At 35.1% G+C, this 27759-nt stretch overlaps 1 protein-coding gene across 1 annotated transcript in view; it reads left to right on the forward strand.

Annotated features, from left to right (window-relative positions):
- LOC148953529 (uncharacterized) overlaps window positions 1–25582 on the forward strand; it is a 37424-nt gene extending 11842 nt beyond the window's left edge. The window contains exons 2-4 of the mRNA XM_089088585.1: window positions 8234–9095; window positions 19719–19847; window positions 25189–25582. Coding sequence (XP_088944711.1) covers window positions 8234–9095; window positions 19719–19847; window positions 25189–25382 — 1185 coding nt within the window. The 3' untranslated portion in view covers window positions 25383–25582. The remainder of the gene's footprint in view (window positions 1–8233; window positions 9096–19718; window positions 19848–25188) is intronic.
- The last annotated feature ends 2177 nt before the right edge of the window (window positions 25583–27759 follow it).

Below are 27759 nucleotides of genomic sequence, written 5' to 3' on the forward strand. Positions count from 1 at the left end.
GAGTGTCCTCCTCAAAAACATAATTTCTATCTGGAAATCCACAACATTGAACAAAATGGCTATCAAAAATTTTAATTGGAGGTGTTTGGGGAAAAGGTGAGCGAGAGAGGGGGGCTAGTTGCCTTCAAATCACTTTCGCTTATTAAGAAGGGCACTAGACCTTTGAATTTCCAATCGAATGATCCCTTTTTCAAATTTCTACGACAAAGATTTCAATAAAAACTTATATGCCCCCAGGGCAAAACTTAAAAAACTTGCCCTGAAGACTGTGGGGGGAGTGTCCTGCTCAAAGCTATAATTTCCTGAACTTTAACTGCGTGGAACAAAATGGCTATCTCAAAATTTTGATTGGATGTGTTTGGGGAAATGATGGGCGTGGAAGGGGTGTTAGTTGCCTTCAAATTACTTTCGACAATTAAAAATGGTACTAGCCCTTTGAATTCCAAATCGAATGAACCTTTTTTGAAGTTTCTACGACAATGCCTTCTTTAAAACCTTCTATGCCCCCAGGGCATAACTTACAACCCCTGCCCTGAAGGCTGTGGGGGAGTGTCCTCCTTAAAAAAAATAATTTCTATTTGGAAATCAAGTACACTGAACACAATGGCAATCTCAAAATTTTGATTGTATTTGTTTGGGGGAATAATGGGCGTGGAAGGGGGGGGCGGCCTAGTTTTCCTCCAATCACTCTCGACCATTAAAAAGGGCACTAGCCCTTTGAATTTCCAATCAAATAAGCCGTTTTTGAAGTTTCTACGACAACACCTTCTATAAAAACCTTATATGCCCCCAGGGCATAACTTACTACCTTTGCCCTGAAGGCTCTATGGGATTGTCCTCCTCAAAAACATAATTTCTATCTGGAAATCAACTACGCTGAACAAAATGGCTATCTCAAAATTTTGATTGGATATGCTTGGGGAAATGGTGGTTGTGAGAGGGGTTTAGTTGCCCTTCAATCACTTTTGACTATTAAAATGGCACTAACCCTTTCAATTTTCAATTGAATGAGCCCTTTTAGATGTTTTTACAACATCGCTTTCTGTAATAACCTTACATGCTCCCAGGGCATAACTTACAACCCTTGCCCTGAGGGTTATGGGGGGGAATGGTGGGCGTGCAGGTGGTGTTAGTTGCTTTCCAGTCCCTTTCTAGTATTTAAAATATCAGTAGCAATTTAAATTTCCAATCGAATGAGTCACTTTTGATGTTTCTACGACAACACTCCCTATAAAAAACGTTACACGCCTCTACGGCCTAACGTGCAACCCTTGCCCTGAGGGCTGTGGGGGAGTATCCTCCTCAAAAACATAATTTCTATCTGGAGATCCACAACACTGAACAAAATGGCATCTAAAAATTTTGATTGGATGTGATTGGGGAAAGGTGAGCGAGAGAGGGGGGGGCTAGTTGCCTTCAAATCACTTTCGACTATTAAAAAGGGCACTAGACCTTTGAATTTCCAATCGAATGATACCTTTTTCAAATTTCTACGACAAAGATTTCAATAAAAACTTATATGCTTCCAGGGCATAACTTATAACCCTTGCCCTGAAGACTGTGGGGGTAGTGTCCTGCTCAAAGGTATAATTTCCTGAACTTTAACTGCGTGGAACAAAATGGCTATCTTAAAAATTTGATTGGATGTGTTTGGGGAAATGGGGGGATTGGAAGGATGTTAGTTGCCTTCAAATTACTTTCGACTATTAAAAAGGGTACTAGCCCTTTGAATTTCCAATCGAATGAACCTTTTTTAAAGTTTGTATGACAACGCTTTCTATAAAAACTTATATGCCCCCTGGGCATAACTTACAACCCCTGCCCTGAAGGCTGTGGGGGACTGTCCTCCTAAAAAAATAATTTCTATCTGGAAATCAACTACGCTGAACAAAATAGCTATCTCAAAATTTTGTTTGGATGTGTTTGGGGGAATAATGGGCTTGGAAGGGGGGGGCTAGTTTTCCTCCAATCACTCTCGACCATTAAAAAGGGCACTAGCCCTTTGAATTTCCAATCGAATAAGCCTTTTTTGAAGTTTCTACGACCACACCTTCTATAAAAATCTTATATGCCCCCAGGGCACAACTTACAACCCTTTCCCTGAAGGCTGTGGGGGAGTGTCCTCCTCAAAAACATAATTTCTATCTGGAAATCAACTGCGCTGAACAAAATGGCTATCTCAAAATTTTGATTGGATGTTTTTTGGGAAATGGTGGGCGTAGAAGGGGTGTTAGTTGCGTTCCAATCACTTTTCACTATTAAACGGGGCACAAGCCACTCCAATTTCCAATTGAATGAGCCCTTTTCGAAGTTTCTATGACAACATATTCGATACAAAGAACCATGCTCTAAAGGAAAAAATAATAAACGATACATTGTTCCAACATCGTTCTTATAAGCCCCCAGGGCATAACTTAAAACCCTTGCCCCGAGGGTTTAGGGGGAGTGTCCTCCTCAAAAATATATTTTCTATCTGGAAATCAACTACGCTGAACAAAATGGCTATCTCAAAATTTTGATTGGATGTTTTTGGGGGGATGATGGGCGTGGAGGGATGGTTGCAGTCCAATCACTTTCGGCTATTAAAAAGGACACTAGCCCTTTGAATTTCCAATCCAATGAGCCTTTTTGAAGTTTCTACGACAACGCCTTCTGTAAAAACCTGGTATGCTCCCAGGGTGTAACTTAAAACCCTTGCCCCGAGGGTTTTGGAGAAGTTTCCTCCTCAAAACATAATTTCGATCCGAAATCAACTACGCTGAACAAAATGGCTATCTCAAAATTTTGATTGGATGTGTTTGGGGGAATAATGGGCGCGGGGGAGGGTAGTTGCCCTCCAGTCACTTTTGACTATTAAAAAGGGCACCAGCCCTTTGAATTTTCAATCGAATGAGCCTTTTTTGAAGTTTCTGTGACAACGCCTTCTATAAAAACCGTATATGCCCCCAGGGTATAATTTAAAACCCTTGCCCCGAGGGTTGTGGGGGAGTGTCCTCCTTAAAAGCATATTTTCTATCTGGGAATCAACTACGCTGAACAAAATGGATATCTCAAAATTTTGATTGGATGTGTTTGGGGGAATGATGGGCGTCGGGGGGGGGGGGCTAGTTGCCCTCCAATCACTTTTGACTATTAAAAAGGGCACTATCCTTTTGAATTTCCAATCGAATGAGCCTTTTTTGAAGTTTCTATGACAACGTCTTCTATAAAAAACCTTATATGCCCCCAGGGCATAACTAATAACCCTTGCCCTGAAGGCTGTGGGGGATTGTTCTCCTCAAAAACATAATTTCTATCTGGAAATCAACTACGCTTAACGAAATGGCTGGCTCAAAATTTTGACTGGATGTGTTTGGGGAAATGGTGGGCGTGGAAGGGGTGTTAGTTGCCTTCCAATCACTTTCGACTATTATAAAGGGCACAAGCCACTCCAACTTCCAATTGATTGAGCCCTTTTCGAAGTTTCTACGACAACTTCTTTGATACGAAGTGCCTTGCTCTAAAAGAAATAAATAATACATTGTGCCGACATCGTTTTTAGATGCCCTCAGGGCATAACTTGAAACCCTTGCCCTGAGGGTTGTGGGGGAGTTTCCTCCTCAAAAACAAATATTCTTTTTGGAAATCAACTACGCTGAAAAAAATGGCTATCTCAAAATTTTGATTGGATGTGTTTGGGGGAATGATGGGCGTGGGGGGGGGCTAGTTGCCCTCCAATCACTTTCAACTATTAAAAAGGGCACTAGCCACTCCAATTGAATGAGCCCTTTTCGAAGTTCCTACGATAACTCCTTCGGTACGAAGTGCCCGGATATGGAGGGAAAAAATAATAATACATTGTGGCAACATCGTTCTTTACTTAGGCAGCGCTATTGCGCTGTCTATGAAAAAATGTGCTACAAACGAAAATCAAGAAAAGTATTTTGCAAATAAAGAGAAAATTGCCTGAGATTGGGTGAAAAAATTGATTATTTTTTGCCAGAATGTCTCCATGGAAAGCCTTTTGGTACTATATTGGTACCATGGCCTTACAAAAGAATTCGAATTGACTTCTCTTTAGGAATTGTACCATTGAAGAATTGTTTGCGGTAATCGCAAAGGTTTGCTCGTGGCGATAGAGATTTCTCCTATAGCGCCACTTGGAGATCAGATTCCTTTGGGAGCATTTACCATGGAGACTGGCGAACTAGTTACCTCTTATCGGACTAGACTCAGACATATAAGAGAAACAAACACATATAAAAAGACAATAGATTTATTAAACTTACATGCTTAGTTGTACAGCAATGGGTCACTTCAAAGACAATAATGGTGACCGAGATTATTTCGTACTAAACGTTTCAGATCTCACTTCATATTAAAATTAAAAAACACATTTACCCTACTCCCAAACGCAGTTCTTTCGTCCTGCGCTCTAGGGACTGCCTGCCATTGGCTCACGGGCCCCAAGGACGCGAACCCTCGTCCAATAATACATCTTAAATATTTTTGATGATTTAGGCGTTCACACGGTTCTTATCGTTTAAACTTCCTTAAAAATATTGTGCGTAGCACTTTTCTTATTGCTCACTGTCTTAGCGAAATCCAAAGATTGCAATTTCTTTTCTTTGCTGATTAACGACTTTTTCATTTTTGAAACTAGATTTAACTTAATTATAGGAGTCCGAATTAAAGAAGGAACTTTATTTTGGTATTTCAAATACATCGTGTTTTACTCCCGGTACAGATCACCCTTCCCATGAAATAATGACGCCCCGTCATTAGTTACTGCCCATCAGGAGTTTTATAGTTTTTCAATTGTTTTTCTTGTTTTATTATACATCCCTGTCTAAAATTCATCTACAGGACTAAGATTATTATTGGTCCTAGGTTAGCTACTATACTAAAGATTTTTTTTTTTCTTTTTATATATCGAACAATTTTTAATTTTAATTTTCCATTAAGGTTGGTAATTTTATACTTTTACGTTAGTTCTCTTTTTTTTTTTTTTTTTTGCTTTCTATATTAAGTAATAAGTAATATAAAAAAAACTTTAAATTACTAAAAAAAAAATATTACACCTAATTATAATTTTTGTACAAAAATAAATGATTTATAACATACAATATTTGGTTCAACATATTCACAGATGACATTAAAACACTTTCACTATTTAGATTTTTGCATTGTCAAAGCTGTTAGGAGGTAACACATGTAGCTTCACATCTATTCATCACCTTTCGTGTCCTTAGTGTACTACACCCTTCTGTTGTAAATTACTGTCCTTCACTCCTTTTGTCCTGGCAAAAATTTCGAAGCACTTACGTTATGGTTTCTTCATGGAACAGTTCGAGTCTAGTTGTCTTTACGCGGTAAATTTCTGTTAATGGTCAACTGGGAAATGACTGTTATATATAGTTCTAATAGTTAATTGAGAAATTATTCTTCCCATTATAGATTTTGGTGTTTTTATTCTCAGTATAACATTTTTTTAGGGTTTTTGAAGCACATAGAGAATGTATTCTCGCGTAAAATTGTTCATGTGCGCCTTTTGAAACGGGTCGTCATCATACTATGGTGAATGTTTTAATATATTGTCTTTAAATTCAGCTTCGAACCTCTTCAACTATCATCTAACTTCAAATATCGTTAAATATTGTTTATCTTGTACTGCTCGATGGTGTTCTCAGAGTTAAAGTTCAAATTGTCTTTAATTTCTTCTTCAAATATCTTCAAATGTCTTTAAGTATCTTTTAACTTCAAATATCGTTTATCATGTGCTGATCGATGGAGTTATCTGAATTAAACTTCAAATTGTCTTTAATTTAGTCTTCAAATATCTTGAAATGTCTTTAAGTATCTTTTAACTTAAATTATAGTTTATCAGGCGCTGATCGATGGAGTTCTCAGAATTAAACTTCAAATTGTCTTTAATTTCATCTTCAAATATCTTCAAATTTCTTTAAGTATCTTTTAATTTTAAATATTGTTTAATATCTTTTATCTTCAAATATAATCACTATAATGTCAAATTATTATGGGGTCCGTAGTGAGTATCGACACGATATCTACGTATTTATATCTTGTACTGGCCGATGGGTTTCTCAGCGTTTATGCTATTATATAGTTCGTTAAAGCACTTGATACTGAGGTTCAAATATAGTGTTACCTGATACATAATATGGTTCATAGTCGAAGAAACGATGGTCGAGGGTAACTGTTGTTTTCGTAGACGAAGTTGGGATGAAACTTGCCTGGGGTTATGGTGAGTACTCTTCGTTGGTTGAGATATGATAAAATAGATGTTACTGGGTCGTATCTGTACTGGGCAGCTTATTGTAATACTCAATGACCAAAATGTCCATTTACTTTCCTGTAATAAAAACAACGCGGCAGAATCACATGTTCTTTGAAGTAAATACACATACAATAATTCACTAATTAATTGTTTTATAATTTCTAAGGTATTAGACATAAGTAAATAAATACACTAATATTAGTATTCACAATGAAAATCTAAAACAGAAATGTCTTCAAATTTGTTTTGATAACTAAAATATCTATATTGAATACACAGAATTTACACGAAATTATTAAGTTTGAGGTCTAATTTTACAATATTTTTCATGCCTGCACTGTTCACGCAAGTCCGTGCTATATAAGAAACGCATGTTGCAGCGTCATAACCACACGGTTTTACGCAAACGATACTACAATGAGGGAACAAGACATAACAAGGACTAGTGAAGACCTCTATATCCACTAGTTTTCTGATGTCTTCCCTATTTCTTGGCTTAGACGTTCTCATGTGGCTCCGGGTTTATTCTCAGCATTTCAGCTGTTTCTCCGTGTTCTTCTTTTGGTTTTCTTCTTCTTATTCTTAGGACTTTTCCGTAATTAAAAGTCAATAGGGTTTTTAGGGTCAGGGAGGTTGCGAATACGAAACATACGGCCGGTAATATGTTCCACCAGAAATTGGTCGAGAACAATCCGTATTTATTATCTACATACGCTAATCTTTGGTCTTCGTTTGTAAATAGGGGAATCTGCGAATCTAATGCCTCTCTTATTTTTTTAAGCCTTATCGTTCCTTTATTTGTCTCTATTTTCGACCATACAGAGGTTTTTATGTACTCGTTTTCTAGTTTGGGAATAGTGTACGACAGGTTGATCGCCTTGAAGTTGGTTATTTCGGGACTTATTACCTTTGTGCTTGTGGTAATTAACGGCGTTCGGACGGTTGACTCTTTAGTTACGAGTCGACACCCTTGTTTTATGGTTATCGTACCCACGTTTTGTAACAGTACTTCTGTCTTGTAACTTGGTTCTATTCTTTCCGTATTATTGTAACAAGACAGAGTTCCGACGGTTTCTCTTGGAACTGAGAATAACCAAAGGTCATTTTTAAGGTGAATGAATATTTCTCGCTTAGTACTTCCTACCACGGCTTCGCATGAATTCGGTGTTTCTTCCTGTTGTGTGTCTTTCAAAAATATGTCTAACATACAGGATCCAGGTTTGACATTACCGACACGCGCCATTTGTACCATTGAATAATTATTTGTGGTAATAGAAAAGGTTTGCTCGTGGCGATAGAGATTTCTCCTATAGCGCCACTTGGAGATCAGATTCCTTTGGGAGCATTTACCTTGGGGACTGGCGAACTAGTTACCTATTATCGGACTAGACTCAGACATATAAGAGAAACAAACACTTATAAAAAGACAATAGATTTATTGAACTTACATGCTTAGTTGTACAGCAACGGGTCACTTCTATGACAATAACGGTGACCAAAATAATTTCGTACTAAACGTTTCTGATCTCACTTCATATTAAAATTAAAAAACACATTTACCCTACTCCCAAACGCAGTTCTTTCGTCCTGCGCTCTAGGGACTGCCTGCCATTGGCTCACGGGCCCCAAGGACGCGAACCCTCGTCCAATAATACATCTTAAATGTTTTTGATGATTTAGGCGTTCACACGGTTCTTATCGTTTAAACGTCCTTAAAAATATTGTGCGTAGCACTTTTCTTATTGCTCACTGTCTTAGCGAAATCCAAAGATTGCAATTTCTTTTCTTTGCTGATTAAAGACTTTTTCATTTTTGAAACTAGATTTAGCTTAATTATAGGAGTCCGAATTAAAGAAGGACCTTTATTTTGGTATTTCAAATATATCGTGTTTTACTCCCGGTACAGAATTTCATCTTGTGTATAATTGAATTTAAGATTGTTTTTTATTTTTTTAGGCTATGATAAATTGGAAGGCCATAGCTCATGAATTCATGGACCCTAATATACTCTCAGAGCTCATACAAGAGTATTCAATAACTCCCTTAGATATGATCCCAGGGAAAAAAGAAGAACCTGTGGCTTCTTATGGTAAATTGGTATCAAATGCCATTTGGCGTAAGAACTTAAGCTCATATGAACCAAGACAAACATCTTTTCTTGCAGATGAAGATATTGGCACACATATTAATATTACAGAAATTAGTATTATTGTTAACTCAGGTGATATACTACTTACTCACTCTCATAATAAAGAGACCTTAACTATGAACGCAGTTACAGGTGAAATACTAAAGAAAACAAATCAAAAGAACATCACACATATTGAATTAGTCAATATATACTCTCGGCAAGTTGACATTTGTGGTGGTATTTATTCAAAACATGATCATTTTTTCATTTTGGTACGTAACGGCTTAATTAAGTTAATGAGGATGAAAGATTTCGCAACTATTGGACTCATTGAGTTATATCATGGACTACAATTAAGAAATATTTGTTATGATGAACGATTTCTTTATGTTTATGATGGCCACTATGGTGTTACCGGTTTTTCTGTACCAGGCTTACAGAGACTTAAAAGAGAATCAGTTGATGGCTTAGATTCATTTAAAGTAACAAATGGGACTCTGTGCTATATTGAAGATTCTGGAAAGTATTATAGTGCTGAGAAACAAGTCAAGTTCAGTTATACACTTCAGCCATTTAGCATAAATATGGTGCATTATATTACAGCTTTTTGTGAAAAATCCCCTTTAAATTTGGAAGAGGAACATTTCAACTCGAAGATCTTTAGAACAGATTGCGTTTGTCTCTCAGGTAATAGGACTTTGAATAATAGAAAAAAAAACTTAGAAAGTCTTCTTATGAGGATTGATCATGTTGAGTGGTACGAGCTCGGCTGTTTGTATGTTATGTTGCAATTGTTTTTGCGCAAAAACCAGCCTCGAACATTTGAAACCTGAGTCGCTACCTGCAAAATTCCCCCTTTCGGGACAAAAAAAAATTTGTCCGAGAAAAACTTTTGGTTGGGAAAAAAATCGGAAACCTTTAAATCATTTATTTTAAAGAGTATTGGATCTCTTCCCAATGCTGTTAAAGCTTTTCGTAGCTATTGCGAGGGTTTGTTTTCTCGAGGGACAACTCATTTACTTTTTCATGAAAGAAAGCATATGCATGTGAAGATTTTCCGGTTTGGTTGAATCTTCATCCCTTTCACTTTACTTTTCCATTGTTCCTTTCGATAGATGACGTTGGTCACTTTTGTTGCTCCGTTTCCTTGACAGGAATTTTAGTTTCTCACGCTAGCATTTATCAATATACATTTTTTCAACCAGAGGTATCTGTTATCATTGTAAAATTAAAATATGTAGCATTTCATTGCAGTCAAATCAGTAGTGATTCTATCGACCTAGTTTTATAGAGTATCAAGGAATGACTCGTTTTGTTGGAAAACGGTAGGTTTAGTCTCTTCTCTAGGAAATAATAGAGATGGCGCCAAGAATTTGTAACATGTTTGTTGCATAGAACAACTTTAGCAGTCCGAAGAGAGCTAAAATGCTATTGAATGAAGATTTCTGAGATATCCATTAAATTTATAGCCAAAGCCCTTGCAGTTACCAATTGAATTTCTTTGTTACTCCCTAAATGTTTAGGGAAGTATTAAATTGTAGCTAAAGATGTAAAGGGGGATGAAGGGAGGGGGCATCCACCTTCATATATAGAATAGCTAGCACGTGGCTAAACTTATCGGAAGAGGAATGGGTATGTATGCTTGCAAATCCCTCCTGGGTCTTAATTGTGGTAGCACACCTATTCCTGGGTTCATTTAGATAAAATAAAAACTGTTAACTAAACAAAAAGCCATAAATTGCAATTTCACGTAAATTTGGCCTAAAATCCCGCGCAAGTAATGGGAATCGCCTTTGTAATGTTAGCAATCCATGAAAAAAGAAGCTGAGCTTAACATAAAAAAGTAAAGACGGGTAAGAGCTTGAAATTTAACTCGTCTGTTAATTGTAATCCGTGTTCGTTTTGAATTTCATTTATTTATTGATGGTGCTTTGTGGTAGTTTTAACCTTGGAAAATTATTTGACTTTATTTCGGCTCAGTTTTGGTTTAATGTTGCGAATGACCTTTTTTTGAAATACTTGTTTGGTGGAAAAAATTTTAAAGTTAATTTCTGTTAATCACATTAAGTTAATTTTTATACAATCCTAAAGTGGGCTTATCCCAAATTTGTCTCTCACTCACTCGGATTATATTTCTTCGGTTTTTCTACAAATAGCCATGGCTTGATGCATGTCCGCAACTACTTGATTTTAATTCAATTTCATATTTTCACGAAAATTAAAACAATACTATTCCCAATACATTGTATCTATGCTATTTTGACAACCTGGATGTACTTACACTCTTTTGATTTAGTTCAATTGTAAGAGCAGAAGTAGTAACAGTAGGTGTAAAGATAAAGTTTGAATGAAACTAAGGTTTTATTCACACTGTAAATTCGTTCCTGAAAGTTTCATTGGGAAATTTGGCGCAAATTTTCTCTCTTAAATTAGCTTCAATCTTATCAGAGAATTTTTTTTTTTACATTCGCTTTAAGTTTAGTTGCATCTCAGCTCCTTCCTTGCTAACATCTGGATATATTCCTGGACTGAGCAATGAGTTTCCAGATTTTGGGGGTTTTCTTCCAAATTGGAACTGTGGACCAAATTTTGTTGATAAATAGGAAAAGAAAATACGATTTCACAAGGGTCTAAACCAACAAAATTAACAAATCAAATATTTAACTTGGTTCGTTTAATTAATTTTGTTGCATTCTTATTATAAAACTGTTATTTACATTATCTTTAAGTTTAATTGCATTTCTGTTCCTTTTTTCCTAATGCCTGTGTATATTCCTGGATTAAGGATTGAGTTTCCGGATCATAGAAACTTGTTTTTATATTCCCTTCAAGTTTAATTGCAACCCAGCTCCTTCCTTGTTAATCTCTGGGTATATTCCTGGACTGAGCATTGAGTCCGGATTTTTGGACTTTTCTTCCAAATTGGCTCTGTGGACCAACTTCTGTTGAGAAATAAGTAAAAAAAAAAAGGTCTAAACCAAGAAAATCAACAAACCAAATATTTAACCCAAGGTAATTTCTATTCAGGGTTATTTTTTTCCAATAAATCATTTTTTAATGCTCGTTGAATCACTCGTTGACGGGGCACTGGAGTCCCTCATATACAGAATGAATTTTCTTATTTTTATTTTTCATTTTTGAAAGTGCTTGGTATTTTAAATTGAATAAAAAACTTGTTATGCTTTTTTAGTCTGTTTGACTAATGTTCTTGGATTGTACAGGTGTGGTAGACTACTTGCCTAATTATATACTAACAGTCTATTCTATTCGCGTTGGACACTTTTAGGTATAACATTTCCTGCAGTGATAGTTGCGTGCTAGTCCTCAACCTCTAATGAGGTTGGGACTCAACCTCTAATGAGGCCATATATCGTATAAAAGTTTTGCTCTTTACTTTTTCTTCTGATTTGGCATTATAAACGCATGGTCAATGAGAAATTTGTGCAAAAAAAAACATAGCTCATGCAGGAACATGTGCATAAGAAACTGTTTTGTCCTCGCCCCAGCAAATAATTCAAAAGCCAGAAATCGGGCTCGATTCCCTGGTCATGAGATAGAGAGTTTAATGCTCTACCATCTGGGCTACCCGCTCTTCATTTTTGATTAATTAAAAAACTTTTTCCACAATTGAAATTTTGGGAGAAAAGTAGAGCTACACTAAACCAAAAATGAGCAGGAATTAAGTCAAATAATTTTACAAGCATAAAACTGCAGGCGATCGCCATCAATTAATAAATGAAACACAAAATGAACGGAATTATAATAAATAACCGAATCAAACTTGGTTATTGTCACACTCGGTTATACTCAAACTAAAGTAAGATAAATAGGGCTGGCGCATCCCATGCCTTCTTAAGACCAAAACTTAATTTGCACTTAACTGAAAACAACCCCTTTTTGGAGCTCAATGTGTCTAATCCTCATGATAGCGAAAAAAACACCATCATAGCCAAGATCACTAAAAAAAAAACAAATAAATGTAGATTGGCAGTTTTATATGCAAAAACTGACATTTATTCCTTAAAGTCTTTATAATATTGGATTTATTAAAGGTAAAAAAAAGTTAAAACATTTAGAATATATTCTGTTTTCAGCTAAGTGCAAATTATGTTCTAGTCTTCAGAAGCCTTAATTTCTACTCGTTTTGAATTTGACACACTTATTTATTGTAATTTCTGTTCGTTTCATTTATTTATTGATGGTGATTTGCAGTAGTTTTAAGCTTGGAAAATTATTTGACTTTATTTTTGCTCAATTTTGGTTTAATATTTTTTTGAAAATTTATTTTGTGGAAAAACTTTTTTAAGTTAATTTCTATTCGTTTTAATTGATATATTGTTTTTCGTTGAAAAAGAAGTGACTATTTTAAATTTTCCGGTCTTTGTGTTGTGTTGCTCTTTGTGTTGTCTTTGTGTTTTGTTGCTCCATTGTTGAGAATCCATTGTGTTGCTTACTATTTAGATGGAAATTCTTCAACAAAATTTAATAGCATACGTCCTTTTGAAAATCTTGGCACATATATTATTGTTTAATTTAGTTTCACAACACAAATTTTCTTGAAAAATAAGACTTAATACCATTCCCAGGACATTGTGTCTATGCTATTTTGACAACCTGGACGTGCTTACACTCTTTTGATTAAGTTTAATTGTAAGAGTAGAAGTAGTAATAGTATTAGCCCGGAAAGTTTCAAATTAATACCCTCCGTGTTTCTTGAGATATTGCTGAGACATCTCATTGACAACCAGCATTCTTATAGTGCCTTTTGATTTATTTTTAAAGCAATATAAACATTCTGTAGAAGTTACTACTTTATACCCTATTCTAGGATATACCCTATAACCTAGCAGAAGTAATAGTAGGAGCAATAGGAGTGGTATTAATGATAGTAGTCGTAGTATTAGCAGTAAGAATCAATGGTATTCACATTGTGCCTTTTTGATCTAGTACAAAATCCCTTCCCCATGCCCTGATTATTTCAATTTAATACTTGAAGCAATTTCTGGGAATTATCTTGATGCGTCCTGTTGATGACCTGCATGCACATAATGTGTTTGATTTAGCTCAACATCCCCCTCAACAGTCCCTGAAAGTTCGACATTAATACCATTAGTCTAAATAACATTAGCACTAACAGCAGTAATTGTAGCACTACTAGTAGTAGTATGCACATGGTGCATTTTTATTCGCTCAATATACCCCTCAACATGCTCTGAAAGTTTCAAGGTAATGCTCTAAGTCGTTCTTGATATACTGCTAATATGGCTATTTGACAGCTTGCATACATGCACCGTTTTTCAATTCAATTTAATATACCCCCAACATTTACTGAAAGTGTCACCTTAATACCCTTAGTCTTAATAGTAGCATTAGTAGTAGTAGTAGAAGTAGTAGAAGTTGCATACATATAGTATCTTTTGATTGGCGATAATAAGGTTTTATATGCTTATTTGACCTGTGGCATTTTTGTAGTTTGTCAGATTTTAATACAATCTGAAAGGTTCCGTTTTTCATCAAGGCATAGCATTATATAATTGGGACAAATTTTGTAGTTTTGTATATTTGAATAAATCACTGGTTAATGAAAAAGTAGATTAAAGAATCATTTAATTAGTAACAATTCATTTCAATTCTTGAGTGGAGGCTCCTTATTTTTATATATATTTTTTTTTTTTTGTTATTTTGAATTTCTTGAAAGTTTTGTTTTTTGTTACCGCACGGAGAGTTGACGCGCCATTTTTTTATTCTGGCGTCTTGAGATAGCGTTATTTATTTATTGTTGATTGTATAACCCACACACGAGTTATCCTCACTATGGATAATTAATTTGATAGTTTTGTAAAAATATTAGTCTTTTTATTGATTAATAAAGAACTTGAACTTGGTTCAACATCCCCCTTAACATACACTGAAAATTTCAACTTAATGCTCTAAGTTGTCCCGGAAATATAGCTGTTACGGCCTTGTAATAGCCTGCATCCACATAGCATGTTTGAATTTAGTTTTCTATCCTCTTCAACATTCCCTGAAAGTTTCACTGTAATACCTTTAGTTTCAGTAGTGCTAGTAACAGTCGTCGTTGCAGTAGTAGTAGCAGTGTTACTAATTGTATGTAGTAGTAGTATGCGCATTTTGAATTTTGCCTAGCTCAAAAGCCCCCTTAACATGTCCTGAGAGTTTCAAGCCCCCAAGACGATTCCTGTGATACTGCTGATATACACTTTTGACAACCTGCTTGTACAGAGTGTGTTTTTATTTAGTTCGACATTCCTCTGAATATTTCCTGCAAGTTTCAACTTCTTGCCCTTAGCTTCCGTAGTAGTCATAGTAGTAGCAGCAGCAACAGTAGTAGTAGCAGTATCCGTAGAGTACCCTTTGGTTAGTTCAATGTCCCTCGCAAAACGCCCAGAAAATTTTAACTTAGTACTCTAAGCTATTCCAGTGTAATTGCTCATATATTATTTTGGCAACCAGAATGCACACATTGTATTTCAATTTTCTTCAACAACCCCCTAAATGTTCCCTGAAATTTTCACCTTAATAGGCGAAATAGAAGCAGTAATCGTAGTAGTTGTAATAGTAGTAATAGTAGTAACATGCACATAGTACCTTTTGTGTAGTTCAACATCCACCTCAACATGCCCCAGGTCAATTGACCAGGCCACTCATTCCATGAAGTTCCAACTTAATACCATCAATTGTTCCTGAATTTACCCTTTTGGCAACATGTATGCACATAACTGGTTTTGATTAAGTTCAATACTCCCTTCAAATTTCTATGAAAGCTTCGCTTGAATGTCTTTTTTAACACAAAAGATCAAACATTCCCCTTTTTCTTATAAAAAACACTATATATGGATAATGGGCAAATTACATAAACTACAGCCCTTGCTCTGAGATCTGTGGGTGGTTGACATCCCAAGGGACATAGTTGCTGGACTTTTCAACTATGTTGAACAAAACGGATATAAAAACAAATTTGATCGGATGTATTGAGAAATAATGGGCTCGTGAAGGGGACTGCTTGTCCAACAATCACTTTTGACTCTCAAAAGGGCTCTAGAACTTTGAATTTCCAATCGAATGAGCTCCTTTAAAAGTTTCTGTGATAGCGCTGCGCTGCCTGTGATATTGCTCATATACCGTTTTGAAAATCTGCATGCATATATTTTTATTCGTTTAATGAAACTCCCCTTAAATGTTTTGCCTTAATAACCTTAGCTTCATTAGTTACAGCAATTGTAATGTTAATGGTATACAGATAGTGCCTTTTGGTTAGTTCAAAATCAGCCACAACATGTCCTGAAAGTTTCAACTTAATAATGTAAGCCGTTCCTGAGATACTTTGTTAAATCCTTTTGACAATCTATATGCTTATAGTTCCTTTTGATTTAGTTAAACATCCGCCTAAACATTCTTCATTTTAATGCCCTTAGCTTCAGTAGTAGCAATACTTGTAGTAGTAGTACTAGCAGTAGTTGTAGTATGCAGATTGCACTTTTTTTTCTTTCTTTTTTTGTAACATCCCCTTCAACACACGCAGGAAGTCTCAACTTACTACCATAAGCTAATCCTAATGCATTGCCGATACTTCATCTTTATAACCTGTATGCGCATAATGTGTTTTGATATAGTTCAGAACTGTTTCAACATTCACAAAATTTTCTTCAAAATTCCACGAAATTGCCTTAATACACTTAGCTTTAATAGCAGTAGTATTACAAGTAATAATAGCAGCAGCAGTAGTAGGATGCAAACATTGCCTATTGTGTAGTTTAATATAACCCACAACAAGCCCTGTAAGTTTCGACTTCACCCACCATGCCGTTCCTAAGATACTGCTGATGCGCCCTTTTGACAACCTGCATCCAAATAGTGTGTTTTGATTTAGTCCAACTTCCCAAAATTTCCATTCTTACCATAGTAGTAGTTTTAATAGGAGTAATAGTTGGAGTAGTAGCAGTAATAGCAGTGGTAGTAGTATTAGTAGTAGCGTGCACAAATTGCCTTTTGGTAAATTGGTCGTCTTTTAAGCATTCCCTGAAAATTCCAGCTTAATACATTAATCCATTCTTTAGATACGCCCTTTCGAAAATCAGCATTAACATAGTGGGTCTTGATTTAGTTCAAATTTCCCCAGAATATTTTGACAAAATTTCACCTCCATACCCTTAGCCTTAATAGTATTAGTATCATAGTAGTAGTGGTAGTAGTAGGAGCAACAACAGTGTTGTAGTAGCAGTAGAAGTAATAACAGTATTAGGAGCTGTATGTACATCAGTAGCCGTAAGCGCATGTTTTCTTTTGTCTGGTTGAACATCTCCCCATGATGCCCTTGAAATTTCAGCTTGATACAATGAGTTGTTCTAAATATATTACTGCTGCGCCCTTTTAACAATCTGTATGCACATAGTAAGTTTTGACTTAATTGAACTTTCCCCTCGACAATTCCTCAAATTTTCAGTTCAATATCCTCAGCCTTTGTAATACTTGCTATGGTAGCAGTAGTTTGAGTGGTAGTAGTTGTGGTTGTAGTAGTTGTTGTTGCTGTAGTAGTAGTAGTAGTAGTAGTGTGCAAATATTGCCTGTTTGGTCAATTGATCATCCCCCTCGTCATTACGTGAAAGTTCCAAATTGATACATCCCTCATTGGTCAGTTACGCTCTTTTGAACTTTGAACTTTGATTTTATTGAATATAAACACACAAATAGAACACAACTCCAGTGACTGATCAATGAACTCTAGGGCCTAAATCCAGCCCCTGGAGAACTCGAGCATTCATATAAATATTATCACTGATTATTGACAAAACAACAAGTGTTAAACTTTGAAAGAGAAAAAAAAAAATACTGTAAAAAGACACAGTGCACTACATAAAAAAGAGAGAATCCTCCTAAACATTATTCATTTGTACTAGTAGAAAGAAGATGATTCGTATAATTGTATTGAAATGACAGAACTAAAACGGAAACTTTTATTTCCAGTGGAATTCTGTTCTATAATTTCACTCCAACGTATTTGATAGAAAAAGCTACTCTTTGCGTGGGACAAATATCCGAGATAAGAAAAAAATGTGTAGATGAAGACGTTGGATAAGCATGATAATATGACGATAAATGAAAAAGGACAAGTTGTGTTAGTACTGGGGGTGCTAGATTATTCAAGTATTTATACATGAAAACAGCAGTTTGGAGCTGGCAAATTTGTCTTATAAATTGACTTTACAGCTCTATTTTATAAGATTTGAATTCTCTTTAAATTATAGCTGAAATAAATGGCCAAAATGTAACAACTATAATGAATACAAGGATAAACAAGAGTAAAATAAAGGGTTCGCAAAACTTTTTGCGAAAGAAAATTTTTAAATCTATACGAAATCCCAGCTCCTTTTGTAATTTTTATAGATATTGAATTTATATTTTCTTTCCATGGCAATAATTAATCAATGATTATACCTAAATATTTAGATTTCGAAACCCTATATATCGAACATCCTTCAGCTGTTAAAGATAGTTCAGTGTTTACCTTTTTAATAGTAGAAAAAATCACATAATTCGTTTTTTTAATATTAATCAATACACGGTTACGCCTCGTATATTCTATTAGATCATTCAACGCGCTCTCCATGGTCTTAAAAGCGGTTTCTACACTTAAAGCTCGGAATAATAAAACAGTATCATCTGTGAGTGATATTGTCAAACAATCTTTCATCAAATTTCCTATATCTGCGGTATAAATGAGGTAAACAAGTGGCCCTAAAATTGACCCTTGTGGAATTCTGCAAGTTATTAGGTGTTCTCGTGATCTTTTTGGTCCAACTATAACGACCTGTGACCTATCTGATAGATATGACTCAATCTAACTAACAATTCACGGTGGAAATATATTGTTCTTTAATCTTTTCTAACTAAAAGATTATGGTTTACTGTATCAAATACATTCGACAGGTCAATGAGTAAAGCTGAGGCATAAAAACCTATATCTAGAAAATCTTTCACTTTACAAATAAAATGGGTAATCGGGTGATCCTTCGAATGCCCTTTCTGAAATCCATATTGGCTAGGTGGTATTATTTCATTTTCTTCCGCAAATTTACTTATTTTATCATGCATTATTTTTTCAAAAATCTTCGAAATAACTGCTAAAATTGATATGGGACGGTAATTATTTATCTCTTCCTTATTTCCATACTTATATGAACGTATAAAACGGCTTTTCTTTAGACCTTTTGGAACAATTCCTTTTTGAAAAGACAAATTGATTTAAGAAAAGAAAAAAAAATCAAAATATGAGATATCACCGGCATAATATGTTTTAGAACTCGTTTTGGCATGTGATCAATTCCAGGAGCCTCCAATGGACCCAAATAATTCACAATCTTCTTCAAATCATCTGTGGAAACCAGTTCAAAAACAAAAATGCTACCATCATTATCGAAATTTGAAGAAATTTGACTTTCGTCTTCAATGTCAATATCATTATCAAATACTGATGAAATATTTTGACAACCCGCATGCACATAACATGTTTTGATTTAGTTCAACACTACCGTCAAGATTCTCTGAAAGGATCTCAAGAATGTCCTTCTTCTTTTTGAATACTAAAGGTCAAATATTCCAACCGTTTTTCAATAACTAATACTATATGTAAACAATGGACGAATTGTATAATTTGCGTCCCTAGTCCTGAGGGCTGTAGGGAGGGGGGCATGCCCAGAGACATAGTTACTGGACTTTTCAGCTATGCTGAATAAAATGGCTATGTCAAGATTTTGATTGGATATTTCTGGAGAATTGATGGGTGTGGGAAGGGGCTGGTTGCCCTCCAATCACTTTTGACTTTTAAATAGGGCACTGGAACTTTGAATATCTAATTGAATGAGGTCCTTCCAAAATTTCTACTTCAACTCCTTCTATACAAAGTGCCTCAGTAAAAAAGAAAAGGATAATACATTATGCCCACATCGCTCATTTAGGTAGCGCTATTGTGCCGCCTATGATTGTGCACCTTTTACGTATCCATAAATAAACGGGCTACCTATGCATTGGTTTTCAACTGCTAGGGACCCTATCAATCATATACAGTAGATTTCTGTTTGTCTTATGTTTTGGCGCTACTCTTTACTTTCATTTGAAACTGCCTACATTCTGTTTTGTTTTGTCTTTTTTTAACAACTCCATAACATGGCAAATAGCAAATTACGTTTGTTATCTGTGTTATGTTGCTATTTTGCTATGTACGTTTTCTACTTTTTGAATTAGTGCGGTCAAAATTTCATTTTCTCTTTGACTAATTGAATTATTTTGCAGTCCGAGGTGAGTACTACCTGACAATGGACGGAGAGAACTACAGATTACTAAATGTAATAAAATCGGAGTATGGCACAATTAAAGACGTGTGTGTTAACGGTCCAACCGTTGCTATAGGACTACACACAGGTGTGTTTTGTTGTTTCTAAAAACTCAATTTAACAGAAAATCATGCAAAGTTAATTTTTGTAAAAATCTTTGAATTATTGCAGCAATTTTAATAGTAATTTGATAAGCTTTTGTCTATATTAGTATATTTGTTGATATGGTTCCAGACCTCGTAAAAAGCAAACAACTATTTTTACCAAGATGATGTTATGACGTCATAACGACAAATATGTAAAAGATGTAGAAACAAATACAGTTTTCTTGCGAAAAATTACATCTTTTTTTAATCTAATCTCTTTGAACTCTTAAAAACGGAATAAGAACTTCTAACTCCCAACCAAATGATCCTCCTTCTAAGATCTTATGACCACCCCTTCTGATAGAAGTGCCGGAGGAAATGTAAAAATCAGTGAAGCATTAGATTGCCTTCAAGTTCTACGTTAAATAAGTGGCAAACAGGGATGATTTTGTGTATAAATCAAGTAAAGGGTTGAAGTTTGTAACTGGGTAGTCTGAAGTTGTCCTATTAAACTAAACAACCGTTTCCTGAAGCTGTTTACCTATGATAGCTTATGTTTTAGATATATTTTTTAGGGATAGTGTTTAAGAAATATAAAACATAGAAGCAAAATAATAACTTTCACCCTAAACAGAGTTGCTAGTAAAATGCTCGTAAAATGCCCCCACGGTCCTCACATCATGTCTGGAATTTATTCCTTTTATTTAAGTTTCTTTTTTTTCGAAAATCTGGTGATTTTTTAAGAGGGAAAAACCACATAGTTTTTGGTTCTTTGAGAAAGGTAAAAAACATTTGAATATTGTTAGAGTTTCTTGGTTTGATACCTTGTAGTAAAAATTTGTGCCCTCAGTCATGCAAAATACTAGAAATGACAAAAATGGCTCTGAAACATTCTTTTCTTTTAGTTTGGAAACCCTATAAATAGGATATATGTTTTGTACATAGCACAAGAATTTATTTTGTTTGTATTTGTATAATCGTTGTTTTGATTTGTTTGTTTCCTAAAAGAGACAAACAGGAAGTAGGTCGAAAACAGGAAGAAGAAGAAGAAAAAATGTTTTGACGGATTAATGATTATAAATATAAGATTATACAATATCACCTGCAAATAATAAAACAGGAAGAAGAAGAACAACAAATGTCTTGCTCTCAAAGTTAGAAGAAGTAATGTTGGATGTTGCAAACACCTTCCATGCTCGAATTTTGTTTTCTATTTAAGTTGTTTGCTCTAATTTTGAGGAAGGCTGTTTATGCAGCACCACCATTCACGATTCAGCACGACTAGAATTCACCATATGTACGGAAAATTGGTGGAGGAAGGAGCTTGAAAACAACTTTCTTGGATAGAAATTTGGAACAAGATCTTCCTAAAAATTCTTCACTTAATGTCACACAGCAATTTTTCAGGAATGGCAGCCATTATTTTGAATAGTCTTAATTATAAAATCCCATCTTCAAAACAAGTTTATGGCAATTTCGATAAACAACCTGAGACCCCTCAGAAAGGTGTCGAATCGAGACGGAAATTACACACATTGGAATTGCCATTACAGAAAACCCTATAGAGGATACTTACAGCCCCCAGCTTGACCAACGAGAAAACATATTTTGTTGCGTGGGTAGCACTGATGTTTCTTCTTCTTTATTTCACCGCTAGCGGGGTACTGGGACATTAAAGAGAACTTTTTAAGGGTTTTTTGAAAGGAAGTTGCAATATCTAGTGCATTATATAATTAACAAAAAATAATGTTGTAATAAAGTTTAATTTTTGACAAAAAACTGAACTATCATATACAAGATGATATAAAACCTATTGTTTCTTCTGTCTCTGACTCTTCTGTCTGATTCCCTGGCATACATTAATGGATCAAGCTAAGGGAAAAAGTCTGAGACATTCTAAACCTGATTCATCATCCCTCTGAAAATCATTCCTGAAAAAGTAACTTCCACTGATTATTTTCTTGAAGTGGAAAGGGTCATCATTTGCACGACTTCATTGTAAGTTCTTCAAATAAATCCTTTTTAATGTGGATTCCTCCTATGGACGTCAGCAGGGATAGGGACTGGTGGTGGTCAGTGCGCCCCATGAAACATAAATATTGCAGGTTATATGTTTCATATTTATTTTAATACGCATATGTATCAAACAGTTTGTGGTAACTAACTGTAAGTAAGGAGCGACCAGGCACAGTAGGATTCCTCCTGTGGCCGTCAACAGGAATAGGGAATAGGGACAGGTGGGGGTCTGTGCGCCTCATGAAACATACATATTATGGGTTATATGTTTCATACGTTTTTGATACGTATTTGTGTCAAACAGTTTGTGGTAACGAACTATAAGTAAAGAGCGACCAGGCTTAATAGGATTCCTCCTATGGACGTCAAGAGGAATAGGGACAGGTGGGGGTCAGTTCGCCTCATGAAACATACATATTATGGGTTATATGTTTCATACGTTTTTTGATACGTATATGAATCAAACAGTTTGTGGTAACGAACTATAAGTAAGGAGCAACCAGGCTTAATAGGAACTGAAACTTTAAAAAACGAAATTTTGATACCAATAGATATACCAAAAGAATTGGCTTATTATGCTGATTCCAAGTATATAAATTCATTAAGTTTAGTCATACCCATCAAAGGCTACGAGCCTGAGAAAATTTGCCGGATTTTTGGAAAGCTGGGGAACGCCCCCTATAAGCAAAGGAATCTTAATGAAAATCACACTGTCAGATTCACCATATCAGAGTACTCTTCTGTAGAAAAAAAAAGCTAAAGTTTGAATTTTGTCCCAATTCTTTAGTAACGACTCCTGAAACACAAAGCTCGCTTAACTAGAACAATAAGAAACTTCTTTAAAAGTACAAAAAGTTCAAGCGTAAAGAGCGAGGTGTTGGGGAGGGGTAACCTCTCTGATATACGTAAAAATATCTGTTCGTTTTAATGTCACTCCTTACTTTCAGTTGAAAAAAACTTGTTTTTTAAATTTCATTAAAAAGTAAGGGACGATATACACCAAAACAAACACGAAAAGAGGAAAACGATTAAAGTCTGCAAAATTAAGTCGCTTCCTCGCCCTTCTCTATAAAATATCCCAACATAATAATTCGTTTCTTAAAATTGCCCTTAAAATGCCTTGGAGCAGCGGTAAATCCCCACGAACACTATCCCTTGAATTTACTAATCTTCGGTATTTACTCAAATACCGAACAGCCCCTGCATACAGATGGAAGAAACATACTCTCCTCCCTATCCATCCAATCTTGACTCCTAGCATCTCTTAAGCAGTGGTAGACAGTTTGTCGTCGCCTGTTTAAAATATAGTTTATATTATTAAAAGAGAGATAATAAAGATAAAAGAACAGATATTATACTTGATAAAAAACAAAACAATTAATGAAGTTATAATGTATCACAAATTAAACTGATATTCAACTCAAAATCAAAAGGGAAAGAAACTGCTAGATATATGTACTAAGTTGTCCCCCTTACACCCCAATTATAGCGGGAGTGTCAGTCGCGCTCTACTGAAAGCACTATATATTTTAAGCGATTCAAAGCAAAATAAAAGAACTGGATAATTTTTTAAATAAAAACTCAAATTCGTATCCAGAGTGGACGGTTGAAGAGGTTTCAGCTGAATCCCCCCCCCCCCCCGTTTTATCGCCCAAAGGTTAAATTCTACTCGTGAACAAGCTTCAAAATACTCAATAACCGATTTTTATGCGTTTTGTAGTATTTTTTATAACATTTTTGAACAATACATCCAAAAAAAGTATCCAGTATAAAGGGTGTTAACCCGATTCCACCCCGTCCTCTCAACCAAAGGTTCAATTCTACCCGTAAAAAACCGTTTTTACGGGTTTTTTTTTGCTTTTGCTCCAGCTCTTGGAAGCAGTTAGAGCTAGACTGAAAGTTCTTATTGTCAGTTTAATCATTAGATGTGTCGATTGAATGGACTCTTCCTGAAAATAAAAAAAAAGAAGTTTTTTCAACATAAAGTAAAGAGCAACATTAACACTTAAAACAAACAGAAATTATTTTTTCGCTCTTTACGCTGAAGTCAGAAAGTTCTTTAAAAATACTTCTCATTCAATTTCAAGAGTCCAAAATCGAACTTTAGCGTAACGAGCAAGGGTTAAGGAAGTGGTAGCCCCCGTCATATTCTGAATAGTTTCTTTTCATTTTAAACTTTATTGTTGTGCCTTACTTTCAGTTGGAAAAACTATATTTTTTTTTTTATTTAATATCTGACTTTCAAATCATGCCAGGAAATCTCCTTCCCTCCATCCCCCCGTGGGAAATTTCTCCTAGAAGATTCCCCTCAGAAATTTGTCACGGAAACTTCAACCCCCCCCCCCCTACATGGGAAATGCCCCTCGGAAAATCCCCCTATAAGAATACCATATGCTTCCCAATTATAAATACTATATGTGAACCATGAGCAAATTGTTCCCTTACCTTAGCCCTTTCCGTAGCCTTACAGCCCTTTCCGTAGCCTTACAGCCCTTTCAAGCTATGGAAAGTATTGTCATCCCCAAAGGTATAGTTATTGGACCTTTTAACCATGCTGACTCAAATGGCTATCTCAAAATTTTGATCGGATGTCTTTGTGAAAAAATGGGTGTGGCAGGGCGGCTAATTGTTCTTCAGTAATTCTGTTTACTTAAACAAGGCACTCAAACTTTTGAATTCTGTTCGAATGAATCCTCTCCCAACCTCCTACGACCATTGTTTTTATTACGATCATCCCCGAGGGGGAAAAAATAAACCCGTATCCATGATCTTTCTTCTGTTAAAAAGTAAAAAATTCCATATTTTTGTAGATAGGAGCTTGAAACCTCTACAAAAGGATTCCTCGGACATGCTGAATGTGCTGATTTGATTTTACAATAAGATCGTTTAACTTTTTGGGGGTATTTCTCCCCTTTTTGATAACCAGTTAAATTTTTCTCAGGCTCACAGCTTTTGATGGTTAACATTAAACTTAATGAATTTTATATATTTGGAATCAGCATAAAAAGCCTATTCTTTTGATGTACCAATAGTTATCCATTTTTTAGAGTTTTGGTTACTATTGGGCTGAGTCGCTCCTTGCTTACAGTTTCTTACCACGAACTGCTTGAAAAGGTTTTTTATAATACCCCTGCCTTCAAGAAGAAAAATGTCCATGTGAAAGGTAGGGGGGGGGGGCTATAGATTGTGCTTACAATTTACTATTAAGGGGTCTGTATCTGGCCGAGTTTACTCTTCTTTTAGGAAAATTCCCGAAAAATTGGCAAAGAAAAATGTTATCTTACTATTCGGGTTTTTGTCTCTGACTGAATTGATCTTTTCTTTCAGGCAAGGTCCTAGTTTATTATGTTCCATCTCAGCACACTCTAATATCACTGGATTTTTTGAGACCAGAGATGTACTTGGATGTTTTTGATAGAAGGCCAGTCAAAATGTTAAGTCTTTTTGATAATCCATCTCATTTTCTGGTATTGGCATCTGACGGATTTGAAGTCGCTATTAGCATGTTCTTGAAGGATTGAAGTTCTATTGACGAGGAACCACTCTTATTGCCTGTGATTTTGCTAAGGTTTTTTTTATTGTTTTTTACGACAAAACTTATAAGCAAAGAAGCGACATTTTTGTCTTATTTGTCCTCTAATTTACCCTTTTACTTTCGTGCCAATATGGCATTGTTTGTTTTTGTAATCTTTTCGGTCTTGAAATAAAGCTTAATTGACTAGCCTTAGAAACCGGTCTGTGCAGTGTTGTTGTGTAATATCTTTTGAAGGGCTTTTGCAAATTGATTAAACTGTGGGGCAGAGGAGGGGAGAATTAATCTTTGAATAAATGTTCCCTTCATCCAGCTTCGAGTTCTTAAGCCACATAAGGTTCTACTAATGACCAGTGAACCCTGAATTATCTGAAACGTACTACCGTGCATAGGAAGGAGCAACTGACCTAAATAAATAAAAATCTTTTCTTTTTTTCCTTTTGATGTCATTGGTTCCTCAAAAACTTGGGAGGAACATGAGCAGGGTACAAATAAAAACTTTAAAGAGCGCATCAAAAATTTGTTTGTATGATTTTATGTTATGCTTTTACAAATCAAGCATTTTGTGTGGGTGGGGGGGGGTCAAATCCCGTAACCCTCCTGGATACGGCCTTGAACTTTATTTACCTCACGTTCAGTAATACCTACTGCAATCGATTACGCTTGGTTTTCGAAGCAAATGGTTTCCCCTGGTTGTCGGTGATGGAAATCGATTGCATTTATTTTTCTTTTTTTTATTAATAAAGAAAAAATATTTTTCTTGTTTTCCGAACGTTCAGTGTTTCTCAGCAGTAAGTTATCAAATTTAACTGGTAACCTGAAACCCTTTTCGCAATGTCAAAGGAACATTGCTCCCTATAGCAGCAGGCATTGAAGGTTCTTTAATTTAACATCAACATTTGTCATTTTTCTTCTATACTGCTATACTACCAAACTAGCGTCGTGGAGAGGAGGGGTTGGTATGGATTTCCGTCGTTTCTGAAGGTCTTCAACAAAATATTTTTAGTCATATTTTTTTTTGTTCCTGATATTAGTAAGGATAGCTAAAAAAAAACTCGATTTTACAGCAAAAAAAAAAAATGAACAGGCCAATAAGTAAATCAAGAATCGGTTGCCTATACTAAATGAGCCTACTCAAACTAATTCGAAGACAAATGCCCGAGCTTTCATAAAAGATTCAGTTCAGATATTGAAGCCAATGCAACAGAAATGGCTTCTCATGGCTGATAGCAAAGAAATAAAAATGGAAATGAGCAGACTCTTAATTCTCGAAGAAGAAAATGGTGGGTACCATGTAAAAGAAAAGAACCATTTGTAAATTTTGAAAGTGCAATCAGCAATAAATATTCATTTCCTATGGAGCCAAAAGTAAAGGAGCTTAGGTTTCAAGTGATACATATTATTTTACTAACCGAAATAGAACGTTTCTTGAGATTAATTAAAAAACTTTTTCCACAAATTAAGTTTTTCAAAGAAAAGTAAAGGACTCCATTAGACAAAAAATGAGCAAAAATAAAATAAAATAATCTACCAAGCGTGAAACTACCACAAATCAGCATCGATAAATCAATGAAACCCAAAACGAACATAAATTACAATAAATAACCGATTCAAACTCAAAACGAGCAGAAATTAACATAAGTTGGGTGCAAAACCCCTACGCCTTCCCAAGGCCAGAACAAAATTTGAACTTTACTGAAAAAATACAAATGAATGTGCATTGTCAACAATGTTTCAAAATTGTCAAAAAAAATATAAATTTTTTTACTTTTATAACTTTAATAAATTAAATATTATTAACGTTTTGATTACGAAATATCAGTATACGTAAATTAAACTGACAATGCACATTCATTTGTTTTTTTTTCAGTAAACTGCAAATTATGTACGGGCCTTGGGAAGGCATTGTAGTTTTGAGCCCAACTTATGTTAATTTCTGCTCGTTTTGAGTTTGACTCGGCTATTTATTGTAATTTCTGTTCGTTTTGGGTTTCATTTATTTATCGATGCTGATCTGTGGTAGTTTCACCCTTGGTAGATTATTTTATTTTATTTTTGCTCATTTTTGGTTTAATGGAGTTCTTTACTTTTCTTTGAAAAACTTATTTTGTGGAAAAAGTTTTTTTAATTAATTTCTGTTCGTTTTTCAGGGAAAAAGAAAATAATACTTTAAATCTTTTCGTTTTTTAAGATTTTATAGTTCAGCCTGCTATTTGTATGCTGGAGAAAAAATTTCAGCAATTCTTAACAGCATACACCTTTTTAAAAATCTGGACACAAATAGCACTTTTTATTTCAGTTTCATACCTCCTCTAGTTGACCTGAAATGGAAAACTTGATACCATTCGCACAAAAATCTGTTTACT

Source organism: Artemia sp. Qi Xiang Cuo, chromosome 4 (assembly GCF_049724085.1).
Source record: "Artemia sp. Qi Xiang Cuo chromosome 4, ASM4972408v1, whole genome shotgun sequence".
Classification (NCBI taxonomy): Eukaryota; Metazoa; Arthropoda; class Branchiopoda; order Anostraca; family Artemiidae; genus Artemia; species Artemia sp. Qi Xiang Cuo.